This window comes from Pongo pygmaeus, chromosome 4 (genome assembly GCF_028885625.2).
Source record: "Pongo pygmaeus isolate AG05252 chromosome 4, NHGRI_mPonPyg2-v2.0_pri, whole genome shotgun sequence".
NCBI lineage: Eukaryota > Metazoa > Chordata > Mammalia > Primates > Hominidae > Pongo > Pongo pygmaeus.
Genome location: NC_072377.2, coordinates 173,118,447 through 173,140,351, shown reverse-complemented (window position 1 = coordinate 173,140,351; position 21,905 = coordinate 173,118,447). Strand labels below are relative to the sequence as shown.

Genomic DNA, 21,905 nt, shown 5'->3' with positions numbered 1-21,905 from the left:
TTCTTCTATCACCTGGGGGCACAGCTAGCTTGAGACCACTTTGAATTCTATTCTTGAGGTTTTTATGGACCATGCTGACAGTGTTATTAAATCCTTCCTGTGTATGCGTACCGTCTTATGGTTTAAATTCTCAGAAAATTTTGTTTTCTCTCCTTGCACAATGCCAAGATTGAAATATGCAAGACTTCTGGTCTCTAAATAATTCACTATTATACTAAGATGATAATTCCTCAGGGTCTTAGCTTTCTGTAGGATCTCCTAAGACGTTTTTTATGCTGAGTGTCTTTTTTTCTTTCCCTATGGGGCACAAAATAATGTCTTTTTTGTTTGTTTGTTTGTTTGTTTTCTGAGACAGGGTCTTGCTCTGTCACCCAGGCTAGAATGCAGTGATATGATCATAGCTCATTGTAGTCTCGAACACCTGAGCTCAAGTGATCCTCCTGCCTTAGCCTGCCAACTAGTTAGGACCACAGACACACACTGCCATGTCCAGCTATGTTTTTTTTTTTTCTCTAGAAATGGGGTCTTGCTATGTTGCCCAGGCTAGTTGTGAACTCCTGGGCTCAAGCAATCCTCCTATCTCAGCCTCCCAAAGTGCTGGGATTACTGGTATGAGCCATCATGCTCAGCCATTAGTGTATTTTAATATGGATGACATATTGGCTCGAAATATGACATTATTTAGAGTATCCATGCCACAAATTAACTAGTCTTGAGGGACATCAGACTTGAGAAATTTGGACTTACTGGAAATCACAATATTCCATGAAGTTTCCAAAGGGCAGCCCTCCCTTGAAGCAAAAATAATAATTTTCAGTGGTAAGAGATATTTCTCACGATCCCATTTGGATAATCTCAGGAAGGTATTATATATGGAAGTCATTTCAAAACCGTTTCAGGCATGGGGAAAAAACAGTGATTAAAAAAAAAATCAGGGGTACACTCCCCCAAAGGTGAATTTTGGTTGCTTATTATTAGTTGGAGATATTTATGATGATGTTACATAATCTTGTTATTATCACTTTACAGTTGAATTCATTGTCTCGGGGAGTATAACTCCTGATGACATAAGCCCATTTGATACCTTCAGATTTGCTCCATTTAGGGTGGTGGAGCACATCTGAATGTAAACTTGAGCTGAAAGCATCAAACACACAGAAGGCAAAGGGCGCACCGGGCGTGGTGACTCACACTTGTAATCCCAGCACTTTGGGAAGCCGAGGTGGGTGGATCACAAGGTCAGGATATCAAGACCATCCTGGTTAACACGGTGAAACTCTGTCTCTACTAAAAATACAAAAAATTAGCCGGGCGTGGTGGCTGGTGCCTGTAGTCCCAGCCACTTGGGAGGCTGAGGCAGGAGTATGGTGTGAACCCGGGAGGCGGAGCTTGCAGTGAGCCGAGATTGCGCCACTGCACCCCAGCCTGGGTGACAGAGTGAGACTCCGTCTCAAAAAAAAAAAAGAAAAAAAGACAAAGGTCTGTGCAGGGCCTTTGGTGTCTCATGCCTAGCACAGGTAAGGGAATATACCAGGTGTTCAATACACAGTTGCTGCGAGAATGAAGGACAGACTGTGCTATAAGCATTTGTCATTGATGGGACACACTTCCTGTGTAGAGAAAGGATTGATGGGAAGCAGAAATGGTGCTAACAATTTCTTTCTTGCTTTTGGAAAAAATTCATATTTGGGGATCTGTAAATTATGAACAAGTTCATTCAGAACCCATCATGTTTATATTGTTCTAATGAAGGAAATTCTGAAATTCTAATTTTTCACTCTGCCCCCATTTCTAATAAGGCAAAATCAAAATATACACAAAAATATCTTGTGGCTTATTGCTTCAAAAATTGTTCTCAACCTATAATTAGCCAGTTAAAATGTTTGGTGAGGTGCCAGCAGCTAGGAGCTTTAAAAAAAAAATCACAATCTTTTTCTTAGAAGGATGAAATAATAAAAAGTAATACACTAAAAAAATGAAAATGGCATTTTTCTTCCAGATAAATTAGCCCTCTCTTCTCTATCCTGAATTATGGTATAAAGGAAGGAGGAAAATCCACAGAGATTTATTAGTGCCAGTACTAGAATGCCATCAAAAAAACCATTTATTGTATCTAAAAATATGAGCTAACCCTTTCTCTGGTCAGTGATACCAGTAAGTATGCCCTTTGTGCTATATAATTACAGCAGTGGATGGAATAACTAAATTCAAACTTCAAGAGGAGCAGTTTTACTATGAATTTTAAATTTGGTTCCGATTTCCTAAGATGGTCTTGTGGCCACGTCCTTAGAGTCTTTAGCAGGCAGGAGGGACTATGGCATTTTACGAAGCTTTATAAATAGAAACAGTGTTACACTTAAAAGGGGACAGTGGCCTTTACCAGCTAAGTACCATGTGCCTCGAAACATCAGCCCCCTGGCAGCTGAAATCATTAGAACTCATTTAGTCTTGGGCCCTCTGTAGGTTTGACAAAAAAGGGTTGTGAATGCAATTTCTATCCCTAAGGATAAAAAAGGAGGTCAAGGAGTTTTACAAACAATATGTACTATAAGCCCCTGAAGAACCATGAATTACATTTATGAAGTTAAATGTCATTGAAAAATGACTCAACCATGAAACTGACATGAAAACATGGCTGACTTAAACTAATATGTCAATTCCTCTCTCATCACCTTCCCACTCCCCTACACATCATTGAATGAAACCTCACGAATACATCCTTTCATTTTCTTGTGCAAATTTGTTAATAGTACAACCATGTTTATGCAGGAAAAACGAAGGGATGGCAACTATTGATTTCACTGCCATGGCCATTTCAGGTAAATTGTTTGAACGTTATGACTATGATGAATATCAGAAATAAAAAAGCTAAATGGAAGAAAAAGTGCTGATCCAGACTTTCTGATTCCATTTCCTATTTTGAAAACAGCGTATGAATCACCTCGGTTCATTCTTTTTGGGTAGCAGAAATCAATAGAGGAGATTTCATCCTTTCATAATGATTCACGTGGCTTGTTTGGTTGGATGGTTAATTCACTCTGAACATTTAAATAAGACTGGGTGGGATAGTGAGAAAGTTGAGAAATCACTTGAGATTCCATGCATACAGCTGTGTATAATCTTACTGGAGAGAAAAAATTCGAAGGCTGGCAATGTTGTTGTCCTAGCACTTTCCTTTCTCCAAATGATGCATGCAAAAGGTCATTTTAACCTTTCTTGTCATATTATTGGCCTCTCTTATGTTTTCAGCGCATGCAGCTTTGCCTCCTGCAATCCATTTATCTTTAAGAACTTTAACCTTTCAAGCAGGGTTATTAAATCAGTATTTCCTCCATCCAAACTCCCAATTCTTTATGATGCAGACATAGGGAGGCTACCCTTTATAATAGAGGAAAAATTATATGGAGAACTGAGCAAGTGAAGATCTGGGGATCAGACTTCTGGGCCCCATTAAGGGCATTACTGCTGATATATTGAAAAATCTTAGAGGAATAATGTTATGGAAGCTGACTTTTGGTAGCCATAGTTCTAAAAACGATGAAATGCAGGGTTTCACAAGGGAACCCTATGTGGGTGTATCTAAGTACAAAGCACTGTCATTACTTTGTGGTGAGAGCTGTGATGATTGGTTATTTTGTATAGAACTCTGGAGATCCATTGGTTGTTGGGATGAAAGAATGAATCCATTAGCATCTGAGAACCTCATAAAACCTGAGATCCCTTGTTAGCCTGGCCATGAGGAACACAGAATGCATATGGCATCCAACAGGATCTTTTCTATGGGGACATCTTGGGTGGTTACATCAAGTTCATGCAGAATAGGCAGGGGCTTCACTTTTTCCCCTTAGTTTGTTGGGCAAGTTGACACTTCTATTTCTGTTGGGGATATGGGAGGGAAAAGGGCTATTTGAGTTGTGTGAGGACATTTCACTGGGAGATGGACTTAGAGAAAAGGAGCCTCAGCTGGAAGACAATGATGAAGCCAATTCAGAGATTGGGGAATGGGCAAGGGGCTGAGAGGGTCCATGATCTTACCTTCCTACCAGCCGTGGCCAATTCTTTATATGGTGAGAAGTAATCAATGGGCAAACAGGGACCATATTCTGTAAGGGCAAATACAGAGCAGGAAGGCTGACAGGCAGCATGGCTTTCTCTTGCCTTGTAGCTACTGCAAGTCAGTCCCAACATTTTGGCACAAAATAATTTATCTGAAATAACTGATCAAGGTAACTAGGACTAGTTAGAGCTGCTTTTGGATCCCCTCCAGAGAGGTGCTCTTTCTCCCTGTTCCTGTATCCCCTCTTCTATGTCCCCCTCTCCTGATGTCCAAGCCTGATCTCTGACCATATTGTCAGATTAGATTCAGTTGATTATATCCCTGATTTTCACCCATGTGTGTGAAAGGCCCTTATGTGTCTGCCAGGGTGGGATTTTCAGGATCCATCAAATCCCATCCCTCTTGCTGCATCCTCACTCTCCTCTAGTTTTGTGCAACTGTAAGTAACGAAGCTAATTTGCCCTACATGGTGTTTCTAAATGACATAAAAAACCTACAGTCTTTCAAGCCTGACTGCTATCTATTGATATTAATTTTTGCTGAAATATTTACACAGACATATATGGGTCTTGGATTACCAGGAAGAGTTAGTAACAACAACAACAACAACAACCAGCTTTTTGTTTGGAAGGGAGGCAAGGGGCTTAGGAATTCTTGTTTCTTTTCTCTGAATAGCTTTAGTAATTCCCAATTACTAAATAAAGCAGGAGAAAAGAGGAAGAAAGATAGGGCGAGGGAAAGGAACAAAAGAGGAAAAGAAAGAGAAGGAAGGGGAGGAGGAGTAGAAGGAAAGAGAAGACAGAAAGACAAAGGCAGAGAGAGCAATTTAAAGAGAAAAACAAAGATGAAAGAGAAAAGGAATCAATTTCTATAAAGGAGAGTAAAACAAAACGTTTCTTCCAGAACCATCTCCATAGGCCTTTCTTGTTCTACAACTAAAGAAATTTATCAAAGCAAAGGAGTTTGAAGTTTTTTGTGCAAAATGTTGAAACTTCTCTTGCAAAACACGCAGCCCAGGACTGGGCTCATTAGCAAAGGTCAAGCCCTGCAAACGCCTCCCTCCACTGCTGCCTAGCCCCGGGGCTGGCGGGCTTACCTTCTTCACAGTGCTCGCCTTTGTAGCCAGCAGAGCAGACACAGTTCCCATCAATGCAGGAGCCGTGGCCCCCGCAGGAAGGATCGATGCACTGATTCATGGGCACGTCGCACTCTGCGCCTTTCCAGCCGCTGTAGCACTGGCACGTCCCTTTAGAATATTGTCCATTCCCACTGCACAGGACGGGGCAGGCAGCTGCACAAACCAAAGACAGAGCACTAGGTCACAAAGGGCCAGCATCCGAGGGGCTATGGCAGTCTAAGGAGGTAGAGCTGTCTGGCCTTGGGGCTTGGCTTACAGTGCTCTAGGTTGGGGACTCTGGCTGTGCAGGTGCAGAACCATTGCCAGATAAACAACACAAGTGCTACTGATAATAGCAGCTACCACCAATTAAATGCTTGTTATGTGCTTGGCACGGTATATAAAGAAGGCTTTATGTGCAATTCATGACTTCATCGTCATAATCACCCTATGAGGTGGAGGCTACAGTCATGGTCCCCATTTTTGCAGGTGAGGCTCAGACAGGGGAAGTGACGTGTGCAGTCACACAGCCCACAAGCAGCAGAGCCCAGCTGGGAACCAGGTTGGCCCAACTTTGAAGTGGTACCCTTCACTAGGCGACACTGACGTACTTATTGTTGTTCTGTTGTTGGTATTGGAGATTAGAATCCATTTTGCTGATTATTTTTCCCTCAGATCAGTCGACTCTTATTCCTAATAAGTTTATGCCTATTAAAAAGGAAGTGGGGATGAGACACAGCTGAGCCACTAAAAGTCTCACTGCCTCAGTTTTCTTATCTATACCATGAAGAAATGAAGTAGTCCCCCTTTATCCGCGGTTTCACTTTCAGTTTCAGTTACCCATGGTCAACTGCTATCTGAAAATAGGTGAATATGGTACAATAAAGAATTTAGAGAGAGAGAAATTACATTCACATAATTTATGTTACAGCTACTGCTTTAATTGTTCTATTTTATTATTATTGTTAATCTCTTACTGGGCCTAACTGATAAATTAACCTTTATCCTAGATATGTATGTGTAGGGAAAACATGGTATGTGTAGGGTTTGTACCATTTGTGTTTTCAGGTACACACAGGGGGTCTTGGAATGTATCCCCTGAGGATAAGGAGGGACTACTGTCATTGTGCCTCCTTCAAAGTGTAACATGTGTAATAAAGTATAATGATTAAATGCTTGACTTATTAAAAAAAAAAAGAAAAGGGGGCAGGCAGGCTGAAGGCATGAAATTTCTAGCAGTTCGCCCATCAGCTGTACCCTCTTCCATCTGTTGGTGAGAAGAAGGTTGGAAAATCAGTGGGGATTGTCTGGGAGGAGATTACCTAGATTACCTACAGCTTTAAAATTGGCCTCAAATGTGCCAATTCCCACCTTTCAGAGTTCATCAAGAATGGGATTTCAGTGGTCGGTCTCCTTCAGGTCTTGAACTTCTCATTTCCGCATCAGTTTGTAAAGAGCCTAACTTTCCAACCTGCCCTCAAATTTGGGCCTAAAATCCTCCGGCTATGGAAGTGGCAATAGAGGCCTTCAGAAATGACGGACGCAGGTGTTTCAGTGACTCCTGGTGTTATCCATGGTTTGGAATGCACAGGTTCCGAGAATTCTGCATGTGTGTGTACACACATCTAAAACCCGGGTGAGCTCCCTGTGCCACACAGCGATGGCATACCTAATCATGTCACTTCCTAGTCACCTTCCCCACCCAGCCTCATGAATCCCCTTTTGTTGTCATGTTTCTATGTAGTTTTTATGGTAATTAACTTTCCTCTGTGCGTGTCTAATTTCCCAAAGATATATAGTCAGCTATTCAAGACAGGGACTATGTTTATCCTTGTTGATTTCCTTCCATTGCTATGTTCATCAATGGTGGCTTGATTAGGTAAACATTTCTCCTGTGTTCCTGATATTCAGAGATTTCCCAGTGGTGGGGGGTTGTGGGCAAGCACTAAATGGCCATTTATGAAAGACGTGGGAAGAACAGTCCCTGGAGTGAATCTCATGCTGTAAACACAATGCCTTTTTCTGGGGAAGTGCATGTTTTACCTTAATTGCAAACTGATTTGAAATATAACTATCTCAATAGTTGACATACGATTGAGGGGCCATTTCCCCTCAAAATGCTTTATAATAGGACAGTTGCCAGAACTATTGGGGGTGCTATTTTCAGTAGAATTCTTATGCTTATGAATCTACCAGAGGAGAAGAATGAGTTCAAAAGTGAGAACTTCAAAGCCACATATTGAATTTAGATGAACTGTCTAAATGTAGGGATCATACTCTCTATCTCCAGGATGCTTAAACAGAGGAGTTTGTACAGAGTTGCTACAGATGCTGATTGTCTAACAGAGGGTAGAAAAAGAGCTTTGAGCCCAGGGTGCCCAATTAAGAATTAGGGAACATGCAAATATGAAGTAGCACAAGAAACTCTGAACTTTCTTAAAGTTTTGAGAGGGATTTCAGACAGAGTGAAGTTTGTTCCATGCCAGTTCCTCCTGAGACTCATGCTAAGCTCTAGGTCTGGGATGGCAAGTGTGTACACATGATCTATAGTACTACCTTCCCACACCTCTACAGACATCACTAATTGATCACGGCATCTTGTTCCCCTGAGCCCAGACAGAGCCTCGAAACCATCAACGCAGTGTCCAGGCTGAGACCGGCAAGCAGGCAGAGTTGGTATTCAAGAGAAAACCTACTTGTCATTTCTGATCTAGGTAATAGTGAAGGTATTTCCTGGTGGGAAGACTAGAATCAACATCACTTCTCAGCCCCCTTCCAGCCCTGCACTGAAATAAAAAACAGCGAGAAGTATGGTTGCACAATGTGTACTTAAATGAGCTTCCAAGGGCTGTTTCCAACTCTCTGACCTAAGGGTTATATATTGGATGGGCTGTCACGGGTGGCAGAGAAAGTTACATCAAATCACCAACACTGGTCTCCTATTACATCCTCCTTCCTCCCGAAAGGTGGAGGAGGGTAGAAAGTAAGGTGCAAAATTTTTGTCTTTTTTAATTGATAAAAAATGTAGATAAAATTCTTTTCTTTTTTCCCTTCCTTCCTTCCTTCCTTCCTTCCTTCCTTCCTTCCTTCCTTCCTTCCTTCCTTCCTTCCCTTCCCTTCCCTTCCTTCCTTCTTTCTTTCTTTGAGACAGAGCCTTGCTCTGTCACTCAGGCTGGAGTGCAGTGGCATGATCTTGGCTCACTGCAACTTCTGCCTCCCGGGTTCAAGCGATTCTCCTGCCTCAGCTTCCTGAGTAGTGGGACTACAGGTGCCTGCCACCACGCCTGGCTAATTTTTGTATTTTTAGTAGAGATGGGGTTTCACCATGTTGGCTAGGCTGGTCTCGAACTCCTGACCTCAGGTGATCCACCCGCCTTGGCCTCCCAAAGTGCTGGGATTACAGGTGTGAGCCACCGTGCCTGGCCGAATTATTTTCTTTATTCATAGTGACACTGTTCCTCTTCTGCATAAACTTCAAGTAGAAAAAAACAGGATTGTCTAGAAGGTAAGAATGGGTTTTATTTAAAACCAGGTGCTTGGGAAATCAAATTTAAAATTTGACCTACTTAAATTACTCAGTGAAAAAAATAAAAAATAGGTCAGAGAGTTCTCCACCTTCCAAACACAGCCTTCCTTCAGGATTTGCCGCATGCTCACTAGGAGTGTGGTCAAAAATGCAAAACACTGTGATGTTTACTGGAAAGCAGGACACTCAATGGGCTTCGCTTATGCCATACAAAGAAGTGGAAGGCGGCTCATCACAGGAGCGAGACTTTCTAGTAATCCAGTTGCCATGGGGCAGAGTGCAGAAACACCAGATGAGCTCCCTCCAGCGGTGGCTGGGGTGTCCTGCATTGGAGAGCACCTTCCCTCTGGGGCAACTGATTCATTCTCAGACATAACTCAACCCAGAGCATCCCAGTATCTGAGGCTCAGGCTGATGTTTTATTCAAGAGGCTGGATGTGAAATGGGGAACCTCCTGTATTAATAAGTCTTATATTTTTACTGTCATGCAAGCTGCATTATTTTTTGTGACAGGTTATAGAAAAATGACACTGACTGCCTACTCTGTGCCAAGAAGTATTACGGAGCAGAAGTGGAAGTAGCAAGAGTTTTGGTGCCAGAAAGACCTGGGTTCGAAACCAAACCTGTGCCTTACCAGCTGTGGATTTTGGGAAGATTACTGCACCTCTCAAAGACCCAATTTCCCCTTCAAAAAAATGGTCTTTCAGCATTGTTGGAACGGTTAAGTGAGATAACATGTATGGCTCACAGGAGTGGCTGACACTTGGTAGGCAAATTAAGAGATGCTCCCTTATAAAATTTCAAACTGAATCTCCAATCTGACTTCAAGGGATAATAAAATAAAGAAATGCCATAGGTCTCAAACACGCACACACAAACACTAGCAACCACCAGACGTATGTCAAATCATACTAATGGAAAGATTTCATTTTTTTCTTCTTCCAGTCTTTTCTGGTGTGGGAGGGAGTTGGTTGTGATTGGGCAGGTATGAAAGTGGAGCGTTTTCTGTCTCCGCATGTCTCTCTTCTTCCTAAGGCTTATGAGAGCAGAACATTGTGCATTCAAGCTTCTATGTAAAATTAATTAAAACGTTTGTACAAATTGACTATTCCTGTTTTACTAAATCTAGTAAATGAAAGCTCTAAGACTCCCGCAGAAGAAAAATAAATTACCACAACCACTAACAACTGACAAGTTAACAGGCTGATGACAAAAAAATGACAGAATTTAGATTCACCTAAATGGTATAAAGCTCATTTTAATGATCCAGCTGAAGCTCCCCCGCCCTCCCAGCCCCCACAAAGTTCTCTGTAAGGGATGAGATGAATTATCAGTGTTATTTACTCAGTGAGAAGTAACAGGATAAGCCACCTGTCCACTTGGAGCTTGCAGTAAAGAGAATACTTGGAGAAAAGTTAAGGATATTGGAGAGGCTCAGTCATAAAAGCAGAGGGAAAATGCCTACATCTGCACAAATAATTTGTGGGCTGGACTAGATGTGTAGAGGGAATTTCAAATAATGTATTTAAAAAATTATTTGAAGTCTGTTTTATACTTATTTCATTTTATTATTATTATTATTATTATTATTTGGAGACAGGGTCTTGCTCTGTCACCCAGGCTGGAGTGCAGTGGCAGGATCACCATTCACTGCAGACTCTACCTCCCTTACTCAAGCAATTCTCCCGCCTCAGCCTCCAGAGCATCTGGGACCACAGGTGTGCACCACCATGCCCGGCTAATTAAAAAAAACATTCTGTAGAGATGGGGGTCTCTTTATGTTGCCCTGTCTGGACTCGAACTCCTCAACTCAGGTGATCCTCCTGCCTCAGCCTCCCAAAGTGCTAGGATTATAGGCATGAGCCACTACACCCAGCTGAAGTCTGTTTCAAAATTTCTTTGGAAAAGAGAGGTGAGAATACTTGAAGCTAGTTCTCCAGGCAAATTGTCAAAATAGCAATAATAGTTGGTTGCCTTATATCCCAGTTAGTCGGCAATAGTGATGAGTAACTCACATGGGTTAGTAGCTTGGTTAGGTGGTAGAGGGTAAGTGATGGAGAAAAGAAGATGCGTTGATCCTCCTGAAGCAATTGAGGATGTAATATTTGGGTCATGGAGGCCAGGCAAACAAAGCTCGGTGACCCCCCAAACCAAAACTCAAAAGGCAACACCATTGGCTTTTGTGGTTGTGGACTTAGCTTGGTGCTGAGCAAAACAGTGTCAGAAAGGTGAGTTTCCCTTCTAGCAAGATCCCTGCAATTGGCAATCCATCTGGTAGAAAATTAAGTAATAAAGTTTGACCCCTCCCACTGCACACTGTATTCAAAAATAAATTCCATACTATGCAGCAATAAAAAGGAACGGGATCATGTCCTTTGCAGGGACATGGATGGAGCTGGAGGCTATTATCCTTAGCAAACTCACGAACAGAAAACCAAATACTGTATATTCTCATAAGTGGGAGCTAAATGATGAGAGCACATGGACACATACAGGGAAAAAACACATACTGGGACCTCCTGGAGGGTAGAGGGTAGGAAGAAAGAGGATCAGGAAAAATAACTAATGGGCACTAGGCTTAATACCTGAGTGATGGAATAATCTGTACCACAACCCCCCACGACACAAGTTTACCTATGTAACAAACCCAAACTTGCACCCCTGAACTTAAAAGTAAAAGTTAAAAAAATTCCATACAGATTAATGACCTAAATAGAAAAACAAAAACTACGAAAGTATTTGAAAAAATACTGGAGACTAATTTTATTTTCCTGGGAGGGAGATATGTAAGACATACATTCGAGAAACCATGAAGGAACAGAGGATCAGATTTGATTATAAAGAATTAATATCTTCTCTGTGACAAAGGATACCCTAAGCAAAATTAAGGGACAAGCAACTCTGAGAAGAAATATTTTTTTTCTCATGTTTTACAGCATAACATTTGGTATCTGAAATACGCAAAGAACTCTTGCAAATTAATAAATAGATGAATGAAAACCTAGGCAAAGCACATATCAGAAATAATATAAGTTGCCAATAAAGGTAAGACAAGATACTCAGCTTCATTCAAAATTAAGTAAGTACAGATAAAAATGATAACAAAAAAAATTTTTGGCTTATCTGCTCGGGGAAAAAAATAAGGCTGCTTACACCCAATGTTGCCATGGCTGAGGGGGTGGGCTCTCTCCATCCCAGTGGATGGCAGCAAATCAAATCTAGTTTTCAGGGAGATGATTTGTCACCCTGTGGACAGCTCCCTGGCTCACCGTGCCCAAGCAGGAAGTCTGTTGACCTTGGCATCTCAGTTTTCCTGACCTATTAAATGAGCAGAGCAATAAAGGACTGTGTATGTAGGGAAGGAGAGAGAGAGAGAGAGGAAGTTGGAAAGAGAGCTAGGAGTGATTATGAAATACAAATGCAAAGATCACCAGTCATCCTGACTGCGATGCTCATCTCTGACCTGAACAGCCCTCCCCCGACCCCTGCCACCTTCCTGCCCAGAGTACTCAGACGCTTTAGTTGGTTTCAGTGGGGGCAAGAGCCGGCAGCACCCCCGTGAAGAGAGGAAACCAGATGGTGCATTCTGACAGATGGGGTCAGAGTCCCTGGCTCAGAGGGCCAAAGTTCATCTGCACCAACTTCCTCATTCTCATTCTGTCAAATGGCACATTAATAAGCAAGAAAGTGATTCAGGGAAGAATTTCCAGGAGGACAAAAAACTCATCAGGTGTGTCAAATCTCTGACATTCAGGAGCCATTTGGGAAAGAAGCACACGCTGACTTAAGCACGAAAGTATGGATGCTTTAATTAATCCGGGGTGAATTTAATTGCTTTAGTTAAGTGGAAATCGGGTTAAAAATGATGCAGAGCATGCTGGGGTGTGTTGAAAACATGACATATGAGTTGGATGAATCGATAAATTAAAAGTGCACAGATGTTTTAATTAAACCCAGGGAAGTTAACGAAGATCGCAAGAGACTTTTAAGCCTATGATTAATTCAATTCATTTAAAATACCTGTAGAGATATGGGGATGCCTCCATTTTGAGAGTTATAAAAGTTCTCAATCGATAAGTACTTAAGCTGTTCTTTAAAAAAGTCTCAGTTTTTGTGTGTATGTGTGTGTGAGACTGAACAGCATTAATTACATAATGAATATTTAAATTCTTCGGAGTACACAGTAAGCTTTTCTGCAGCTCAAGTACAGACTGAAGTAGGTTTACGCTTTTGTTGTAATTGGAGCATCAAGATGAATTTGCAAGTTGTTGGTGTCCTATTGCTCGCAAGCATGGAAGCTTCTTGAAGGCATGGGAGGGGGTCTGTCTCATCCAATGCTGCCTCTCAGCAGGCAGAATGGTTCTGAGCATGGTGTCGGCTTACTGGAGTTAGCCTGAATTTCCTTTCTTCTTTCCCTTGTTTTTGCCAGCTGTGTGACTATGGACACTTTGCTTTCAGCCTCGATTGCTTTATCTTTGAAGTGGGATAAGAATTCTGCAGGACTTACCCCATAGTGTTTCCAAAGGGAGGAAATGAGATAATGATATAAGGTGCTGTGCACAGAGCCTGGCACGTAGTCATCACTAGATAGAATTTTATCATCACTGTTTTCACTGGGAGAAAACTGTTCCAACTGGTCACTTTGTAGAGCGACAAGACAGGGTAAAGCACCCTTTCCCCGTCCCCCATCCCAGCTGACCTCTTTCTAAAGACTGGTTTATTTCCCAGCACGAAAGGTTTTCCCATAAACCACAGGATTCCCCCAGCTCTGTGTGCATCACATCTACAAGTTTCCCTAGGGTTAGACATTCTGCCTTCCAGGGCTGCTCTGCTACTTATCTAGTAGTTTAAAAAGGAAAAAAAGAAAGAAGGGTTTTTAGTCTCAGAAGCAATTTAACTTGGGGGAGGGCTGACGGACTGAAGCCCCGCAAAGTGATTTCTGTTTGGTAATGCAACAGCCATGAGAAACATCACGAGCTGCCGTGTTTTGGAGCTTGCAGGCATGGACTCGCACGTGGCCACCAAATAATGTGCACTGCAACTCCCAAACTGGGGAGGAAAGGGCTCTTCCGTGCCTGCTTGGCAAGCCAGGGGGATGAGAGGTCAAAAGTGATGCGACTGCCTCGATCTCTGTTCTCTTTGGGCAGTCCGAGCAGAGTTCAAGGTCAATTTATCTAGACTCAAACTTGAATGTGCATGGGAGTCATCTGGGGACGCTGTTAGAACGCAGCTTCTGACTCAGAACGTCTGACGTGAGGCCTGAGCATTTGGATATTTAACAAAATCCTGATGCTAGTACCCCAGACCTACTGAATCAGAAATTCCGGGTGGAGCCCAGCAATCTGTGTGTTAAAAGATGATTCCAACCAGGGCTCCAGTGTGGGTATCACTAATCCAGTGGGTAAGAACATAGTTCAAAAACCATACCTGGGCAAGGGTCTTGAATCTCTCTGAGACTCAGTTTCTTTAGCTGTGAAACAGAGATGATCATGACGTCTGAAACAAGGATGAAATGAGAGAATTCACTTAAAACCCCTTGCACAGCACCTGGCATGTAGTTGATCTTCAATAGGTGGTGGCGATTCTTCTCATGCTATTTTATCAAAGGTGACTTTGCCAAGGATGTCTGCTCAGTCGCTTTCTGCAAAGCATATACCAAGTGCACCTGCTTCAAGCTCCTGCTTCTGGGCCTTTGCTGCCAGAGAATCCCTGTACATTTCTTCAGGTCAGGGGTGGGAGGAAAGAGAGGTGGGATTTGGCCATCCAGCTGCGGTGGGCTGAGGGACATTCTTTTGGGCAGCAGTCATGGTCCATGGCCTGTCTGCATTAATGAGGATTTCAGGGCAAGATGGGGTGGTAGTAGGATATGGGTATGAATGATGGAAGGTTTGAAGGAGCTAGGATGCAGCCCTGGCTGTCTCAGGAAGGACAGCTGGGACCTGAGCCTCCTTCACGGAGAGAGAAGGAAGCTCTGAGGGAAGTATTCCTGGTGACGGGGAGGACCATCCACCCTCAGGGAGGGGACTAAGAGCTTTGTCATTGTTCTCCGTGGTGCAGAGGAAGATGTCTATTAAAGGGAGACAGGAGAGCATATTGTGAGGCAGAGCCAGAGGGGGCTCAGAGAGCCCCAGCTGCTGGCAGTACTTATTGTTGGGGACTTCAGGAGTGGTCACACTGTCCTGGATTCGGGGGGTCTTCCTGCCACATCTCTCTCTTGGATGGCTATCACGACCACAAGCTTCAGAACCAGGCAGACATGGCCCTGCTATGTAACCTTGGGGAAGTAGCTTATTTTCTCTAAGTCTTTGTTTCTTTTACTGTAAAATAGGAATAATAACAATGAATGATTTCAAAGGCTTGTTGTGAAGGTGGATACTAGCTAACATTTAATATGTGCCAAGCATGGTTCTACAGTTTGCATGTATTTACTTTTTGGACCTCACAGCAATGTAATAGGTAAAATGGCTGTTGTCTCCATTTTACAGATGAGAAAACTGAGGCTCAGAGGGGTTAAGTAATTTTCTAAAATGGGTACGGTTAGCTAGAGCACCAATAATTCAAACCTAGCAAATTCAAACTCTACAGCTTTCCTTCTTAATCACTTGGCTATTATGACACAATGCACGTAAATTGTGGAATAAATGGCATTTCTTTTCTGTAAACTTTTCTTTCCTTCTTTTTTCATTCCTCCTTCTTTCCTTCCTTTCCTCATGCCCTCCCTCCGTGCCTCAAAGGTGGCTGATTTATTGCTGCATGATTGATCCGACAAATTAGAACCTTGTTCTTTAGCACTTGCTTTGGTTCTTGTGACATTTTCCAGCCATATTTCATCTTTATAAGCCTTGCCTCCTCTATTCAAGTAACCAGACATTTAGCAGGCACATATTTTGTCCTGGGTACCAAACTAAATACAGGGAGGTACAAAAGGGACTGCTGGAAGCTTGTCATCAGCAGGAGAACCACCTGGATAGGAGGTGGCCGGCATGTGGCAGGGGCCACTGCTGCGATGTTGCCATGCCCAGGTGACTGCAGGGTCATATCTGAGGGTGCTTCAGGGAGGTGGCGACCTGTGAGCATGGCTTTCCATGATGAGCAGCAGTTTGATAGGAAAGGCTGGGATTGATGAGAACATTCCAGCTGAGAAAACAGCCTGAGCAAAGAGGAAGAAGCAGGGCCTCACACTTTATGAAGGGTGATTATCGGGAACTTAGAGTGAGCGTTCAGGCATCAGTGGGAGGTGACAGTGTGAGAATAGCTTAGATCACGGATGACCTTGGACATCATTCTAAGGAATGTGATCTTCATTCTCAGAATGTGGCCCCTGACCACCTGCATCAGACCTCGCCAGGGGGCTTGCTAAAAAGGGGCATTCCTGAGCTGCACACCAGTCCTACAAGTCAGATTGGCTGGCATGGGGGTGAAACCTGGAAATACACATTGATAACAATCTCTTCAGATCCAGGTCTTTAAACCGAAGCTTTTATAACCATTGTGGGAGGCAACTGGGAGCCACTGAAGGTGTTTGAGGAGAGTAGTGACATGCCCCTAAGAGCTTTGGGAGAACTCTGGAGAACTCTGGAGGTGGGGAGGAGAAATACTATCATGGAGAGGTTGGTAGCCAAGTGAGCAGGGCAGTGGCTCCCACAACTTAATATTTATATAGAAAAATCCAGCTGTAAGGATAGAGAAGAAAAATGGAGCAGAGATTGTTGGAGGTCGTTGGAACAGGAGTTGGCAGGTGGTGGGAAGAGGAAGGTGATGGAATGCGCCTGGTGGCTGGGAAGAGAGAGGGTAACAGCATCAGGCTCTGAGGTCAGAAGATTTCTCTCTCCCTTTCTCTCTCTGTCTCTTTCTCTCACCACTGCACAGGCTGGAGTGCAGTGGCAAAATCTCTGCTCATTGCAACCTCCACCTCCTAGGTTCAAGCAATTCTCCAAACTCACCCATCCGAGTAGCTGGGACTACAGTCTTCACTACTATGGCCAGCTAATATTCATAGTTTTTGTAAAGATGCGATTGCACCATGTTGCCCAGGCTGGTCATGAACTGCTGGGCTCAAGTGATCTGCCTGCCTTGGCCTCCCAGGGTGCCGGGATTATAGGTGTGAGCCACTGCACCAGGCCAGGGGCTTTTGTTTCAAACTCTGGCTCTGCCACTTTCTACCTCGGAAACTCTTGTTTCCTCTCCTGAAAAGTTTACTTGGGTTCAAACTCAGAATTCTAGTGTGTAACCATCGCACAAGCTGCCTGCAAAGACAAAATTCCTTTATGCCTCACCTCTGAGGTCAGTCTCATGGCTAGTCTAGTGTTGAAAGTCCAGGCCAGACTGCCTGGTTGGAATCCCAACAATTCCACTTACTTGCTCAGTGATTTTGAGCAAGTTACTTAAACTCTGTGTGTGCCTCATTTTCCACATCTATAAAAGGGGATGATAATCATCTATAAATTAGGGCTACTGATGATTAAATGACATAATTATGTAGTTGTTCAGCACAGTGGTTGGCATATATAGTAAGAACTCAATAAATGTCAGCTCTGATGATGATGATGATGATGATGATGATGATGATGATTTGTTTTTAGCGCTGGCATGTAGCCATGAGGAATTGGGTGGTGGGTACATTTGCCAGTTAACAGGAGAAAAATGGCAAGATTCCTGTTTTTTTCTTTTTTAAAGCTCCACAGAAGCTGGGTAGGAGCTGAAACCAACCCCCAGAGAGAAGACTTTATGTTCCCGTGGTTGTGGCATTCCTGGGCCTCCACTGACAGCTGTTCAGCAGCAGGAGTTGTCATTTCTAATAGCTATTAAATACGCATTACCTAACAACTACGGCTCTGGTGTATTAAGTTTCTGCTGCAGGTTGAGGCCTCAAGCTCAGCCCAGATAAGCCATCTGAGAAGCCAGTGTCAAAATAGAAAAAAAACCCAGACACCTTAGTGCTCTTCTGAAATGCAAGGCTGCTTTACAAACAATCCGAGGAAGCACCTGAAGTTAAAGCCTTCACATAAAAGCAAATACAAGGGAAAGGAATAATAATTAAAAAACCTCTAGCCCACAACAAATAGCATTACAGTAATGAGAAAACCATGCAAGGGAAATAGTAATAACAAAAAACTGTAGAATAAACAATAACTTGAATAATAAACACAATTATTGCTGGACACGACAGGTGCCTGATGGAAAATGGTACAAATTGCCAGGAAAGAAATGCCATTTTTCCTGAAGCCCTGGATCTGAATAGCTTGCCTATTAAGTTGCTCAATTAATGCAATTCTATACTATTCAGTCTTCTCCGTGGAATTTTCTCCATATTCCCTGATGCTAATTGGCTATGTTCATTGATTCGCACCACTGTGAATTATTTAAAAATTTTGAAAACTTCAAATGTTCATGATGCCTTACAGGCATCCTCACGACCCGGTCTCTCACGGCCCAGGAGACCAGGTGCACCTGTGTGATAAGGCCGGCCTCTGCCCCAGGTTCCCCTTCCTGCCTTCCCTGACTGCGATCTAGTGACACTCAAATGCACCAGTAAAATACCCCCATGCCTTTTGCTCCACCCTGACTCAGCAATAAAGGCACTTGGCCACCAGCCCTCACTTTCTCTCAGCTCCCACCTGCCTGGCTGAACCCGATCCCTTGGAGCTGGTCCTACATGGCCCTCTGCACGTGTGCTGTGGCTCCCTCTCTAGAATCTGTGAGTACGATAAGCCCCTGAATTTCACATGCCTCTCTCAGCGTGAGTTCCACAGTTGGAGTGATCCTTAAAGACACCACCAGTGGAACTTACTCCCCCATTTATAACACGCACATTTTATTGCTTTATAAACTTCCTTATTTTCTCCTTTGGAATATCTATGGCATTCAAAGTCCGCATCACAGCATTTTGAACTCCCGTTTACGTTACCCCCTTGCTTTTAATACGAACTGGTCAGACCGGAAGCTTTCAGAAGGCAGAGCCTGTGGTTCCCTGGCTCCTCCCTCTAGTCTGGCTCTTAGTCCAGTACCTGTCTCACAGTGGGCACATCACAAGCATTCACTGAATGCACGAATAAGTTCTGTCCCCTCGACTGACTCAGGACAATGTGTTAGATCCATTCCATGTTATTTCCATGCGCGGGTCAGTTTCATTTTGCCGTTGGAGCCTCTCAGGGCCCCTGAGATGGTGAGGGCTGCGGAATAAACGCTCTTGCAAACGCATGCTGACTGATTCCTCCATTCACTGCAAGGATGTCTTCAGATGCCTGATGCAGACTGGCAGGTTTATAAGAAGACAAGGAGCTGCCATTTGCACTGCACATCTGAGGGCACGGGAGGCGTAGTGTGAGGTCAAGAGAGTAAATCCGCATTTCTGTCACTTGGACACATACCCGGTCGCTTGGATGTGATGAGAGTCTCTCTTGCTAACGTGGCAAATTCTCCCCCTGGCAGGAGGGCCTGAGTCTGCCGGCTGCCTGCAGTCACAGAAACTGGCAGAGCCAAGGAATCCTGGGCACAGCTGTCAGTGAAGGAACAAAGGTGAATGCGAATTTGTGATGAGGGAGGACCTTATGCTTGGGGCCTTTTAAGAGTTTTTATCAAGAAAGAAGGACAGGCCTGGCTTGGTGGCTCACACCTGTAATCCCAGCAATTTGGGAGGCCGAGGCAGGTGGATCACTTGAGATCACGAGTTTGAGACCAGCCTGACTGACATGGTGAAACCCTGTCTCTATGAAAAATCCAAAATTAGCTGGGTGTGGTGTTATGCACCTGTAATCCCAGCTACTCTGGAGGCTGAGGCAGTAGAATCGCTTAGAACCTGGGAGAAGGAGGTTGCAGTGAGCTGAGATTGTGCCACTGTACTCCAGCCTGGGTGATAGAGCGAATCTCTGTTTCAAAAAACAAACAAACAAACAAATCAGAAAAGAAAGAAGGACACTGATCATGGCCCACAGCCGGGAGATGGGGCGCCCTGTTCCGGGGAGCAGGAGACTCAGGGGCACCTGTCTCTGCACTTGCTAGCCAATTACCTCATTCTGTTGGCTCAGGGTTACTCCCTGCCAACACCCAGCAGCTTCTTAAACCCAAAAGTTGTTTGTGAGTGACAACTTGTCATAGCCACTGCTAAATTGTGCAGGACCAATGGGATCAAGACTTCCCACCTCTCTGCCTTATGTGTGAGGGGGAACAAAGACACACACACACACACACACATATGCACACTCACTTATTCAACCACATTTTACTTTTTTTCTTATTAAAATCAGAAGTGCATCTCTGATGTAATGCACTGAGGAGGGCATAGCATCTTGCTAAAAATGCATAACCTCAATCCAATCACCGGAAAACATCAGACAAACCCATACTGAGAGACAGTCTACAAAATACCTGACTAACGCTCTTCTAAAGGGTCGAGGTCATTAAAGGCAAGGAATAATGGAGGAACTGTCACAGACTGGTCAGGTTAAAGGGATGAAGGAGATGTCACAATTAAATGCAATGTGGGATCCTGGATGAGAAAGAAAGGGCAAAATTAGGAAAAGTCTGTAAATTAGCTAATGGCTTTGTATGGATGTTAATGTCTTGGTTTCGATCTTTGAGTTACGGAAATTTAAAATGTGGACATAGGGGAAGCTGGGTACGCTCTGTATGGAAACTCCGTGTTCTATCTGTGCAGCTTGTCTGCAAGTCTAAAATGATTTCAATATAAAATGTTTAAAAAATTGTAGTGGGGAGGATTGGTTAAAGCTGGAAATCATCATTCTCAGCAAACTATCGCAAGGACAAAAAACCAAACACTGCATGTTCTCACTCAAGGTGGGAATTGAACAATGAGAACACATGGTCACAGGAAGGGGAACATCACACACCGGAGCCTGTTGTGGGGTGGGGAGAGTGGGGAGGGACAGCCTTAGGAGATATACCTAATGTTAAATGATGAGTTAATGGGTGCGGCACAACAACATGGCGCATGTATACATATGTAACAAACCGGCACGTTGCGCACATGTACCCTAAAACTTAAAGTATAATTAAAAAAAATAGAATTTACCTCTTATCATTGATATGAAGACAAATAAGAGTATGTATTAAGTACTTTGCACAATATCTGGTGCATATTGAGTACTTAAAAGCTATTAGCTGTTATTTAAAAACAACTGGAAGTATAGGCTTAACATTTCAGAAATAAATTCAGTGCTAATCATTAGATTTTTGCACTTGAACCTGGTACAGTGAAACCTGTGTGCTTGTGTTTGTTTCTCATTTCATCCCACAGGTGTGGTCAAGGAATTTTGTTATTTTAGGAGCCAATAGCTATGAGTTGAGGTGTTCAAGGCTTGAGTCTCTCCAGACGCCAGGCTTATGTGTGCTCAAGTCCACTTTTGGGATTCTTGATGTGAAATAAGTGTGTAAGAAGCTGACTTGGCTTGGATGCTAATCAAAGGGAAAATATTACTCTCTAGATAGGGTTAATGGGGGCGCTAACATTTCCTATAGTTTTCCCTTTTTCAATTTTCTGGTTTTGACATTGTTCTTTTTAAAATAAATTTATCGCTGGGTGCGGTGGCTCACGCCTGTCATCCCAGCACTTTGGGAGGCCGAGGCGGGTGGATCACCTGAGGTCGGGAATTCAAGACCAGCCTGACCAACATGGAGAAACCCCGTCTTTACTAAACACACAAAATTAGCCATGCATGGTGGCGCATGCCTGTAATCCCAGCTACTCAGGAGGCTGAGGCACGTGAATCGATTGAATCTGGGAGGTGGAGGTTGTGGTGAGCCGAGACTGCGCCATCACACTCCAGCCTGGGCAACAAGAGCAAAAACGCTGTCTCAAAAAAAAAAAAAAAAAAAAAAAAAAAATCTATGGAACTATAATGAATTGACTTAAAGAAATATGTTAAGTGATTAATAATACTTATGTCCCATGAAATTGCCAGAAATAATAAAGGTGGTACATGAAAGATCAAAGATTGGGAAAGAAGGTTTTAGAATGAGGGGAAATTTCACTTTGTTAACAATGAAGTAGCTTAAACTGTGGCCATTTAAAAAATACTAAGGGAAAAACATCTATAGGGCAAAAAGGTAGAAGCCTACTCCTAACACTCTTCAACCAACTTCACCCAGAATAAATGGAGAAATAGGGGAAAAGCAATTTTATTCTTTAAACACTTCAATTTTGTCCACGGTGTGCAACAGCTAAATTAAAGTATACAAGTTCAAAG

General features: G+C 43.2%; 1 protein-coding gene across 10 annotated transcripts in view; it reads right to left on the bottom strand.

Annotated features, from left to right (window-relative positions):
* The window catches only part of TENM2 (teneurin transmembrane protein 2), a 1,186,617-nt gene that overhangs the window by 139,654 nt on the left and 1,025,058 nt on the right, over positions 1–21,905 (bottom strand). For all 10 annotated transcript variants that reach the window (XM_054488238.2, XM_054488240.2, XM_063665336.1 and 7 more), the window contains one exon: positions 5,154–5,348. In XM_054488238.2, coding sequence (XP_054344213.1) covers positions 5,154–5,348 — 195 coding nt within the window. The remainder of the gene's footprint in view (positions 1–5,153; positions 5,349–21,905) is intronic.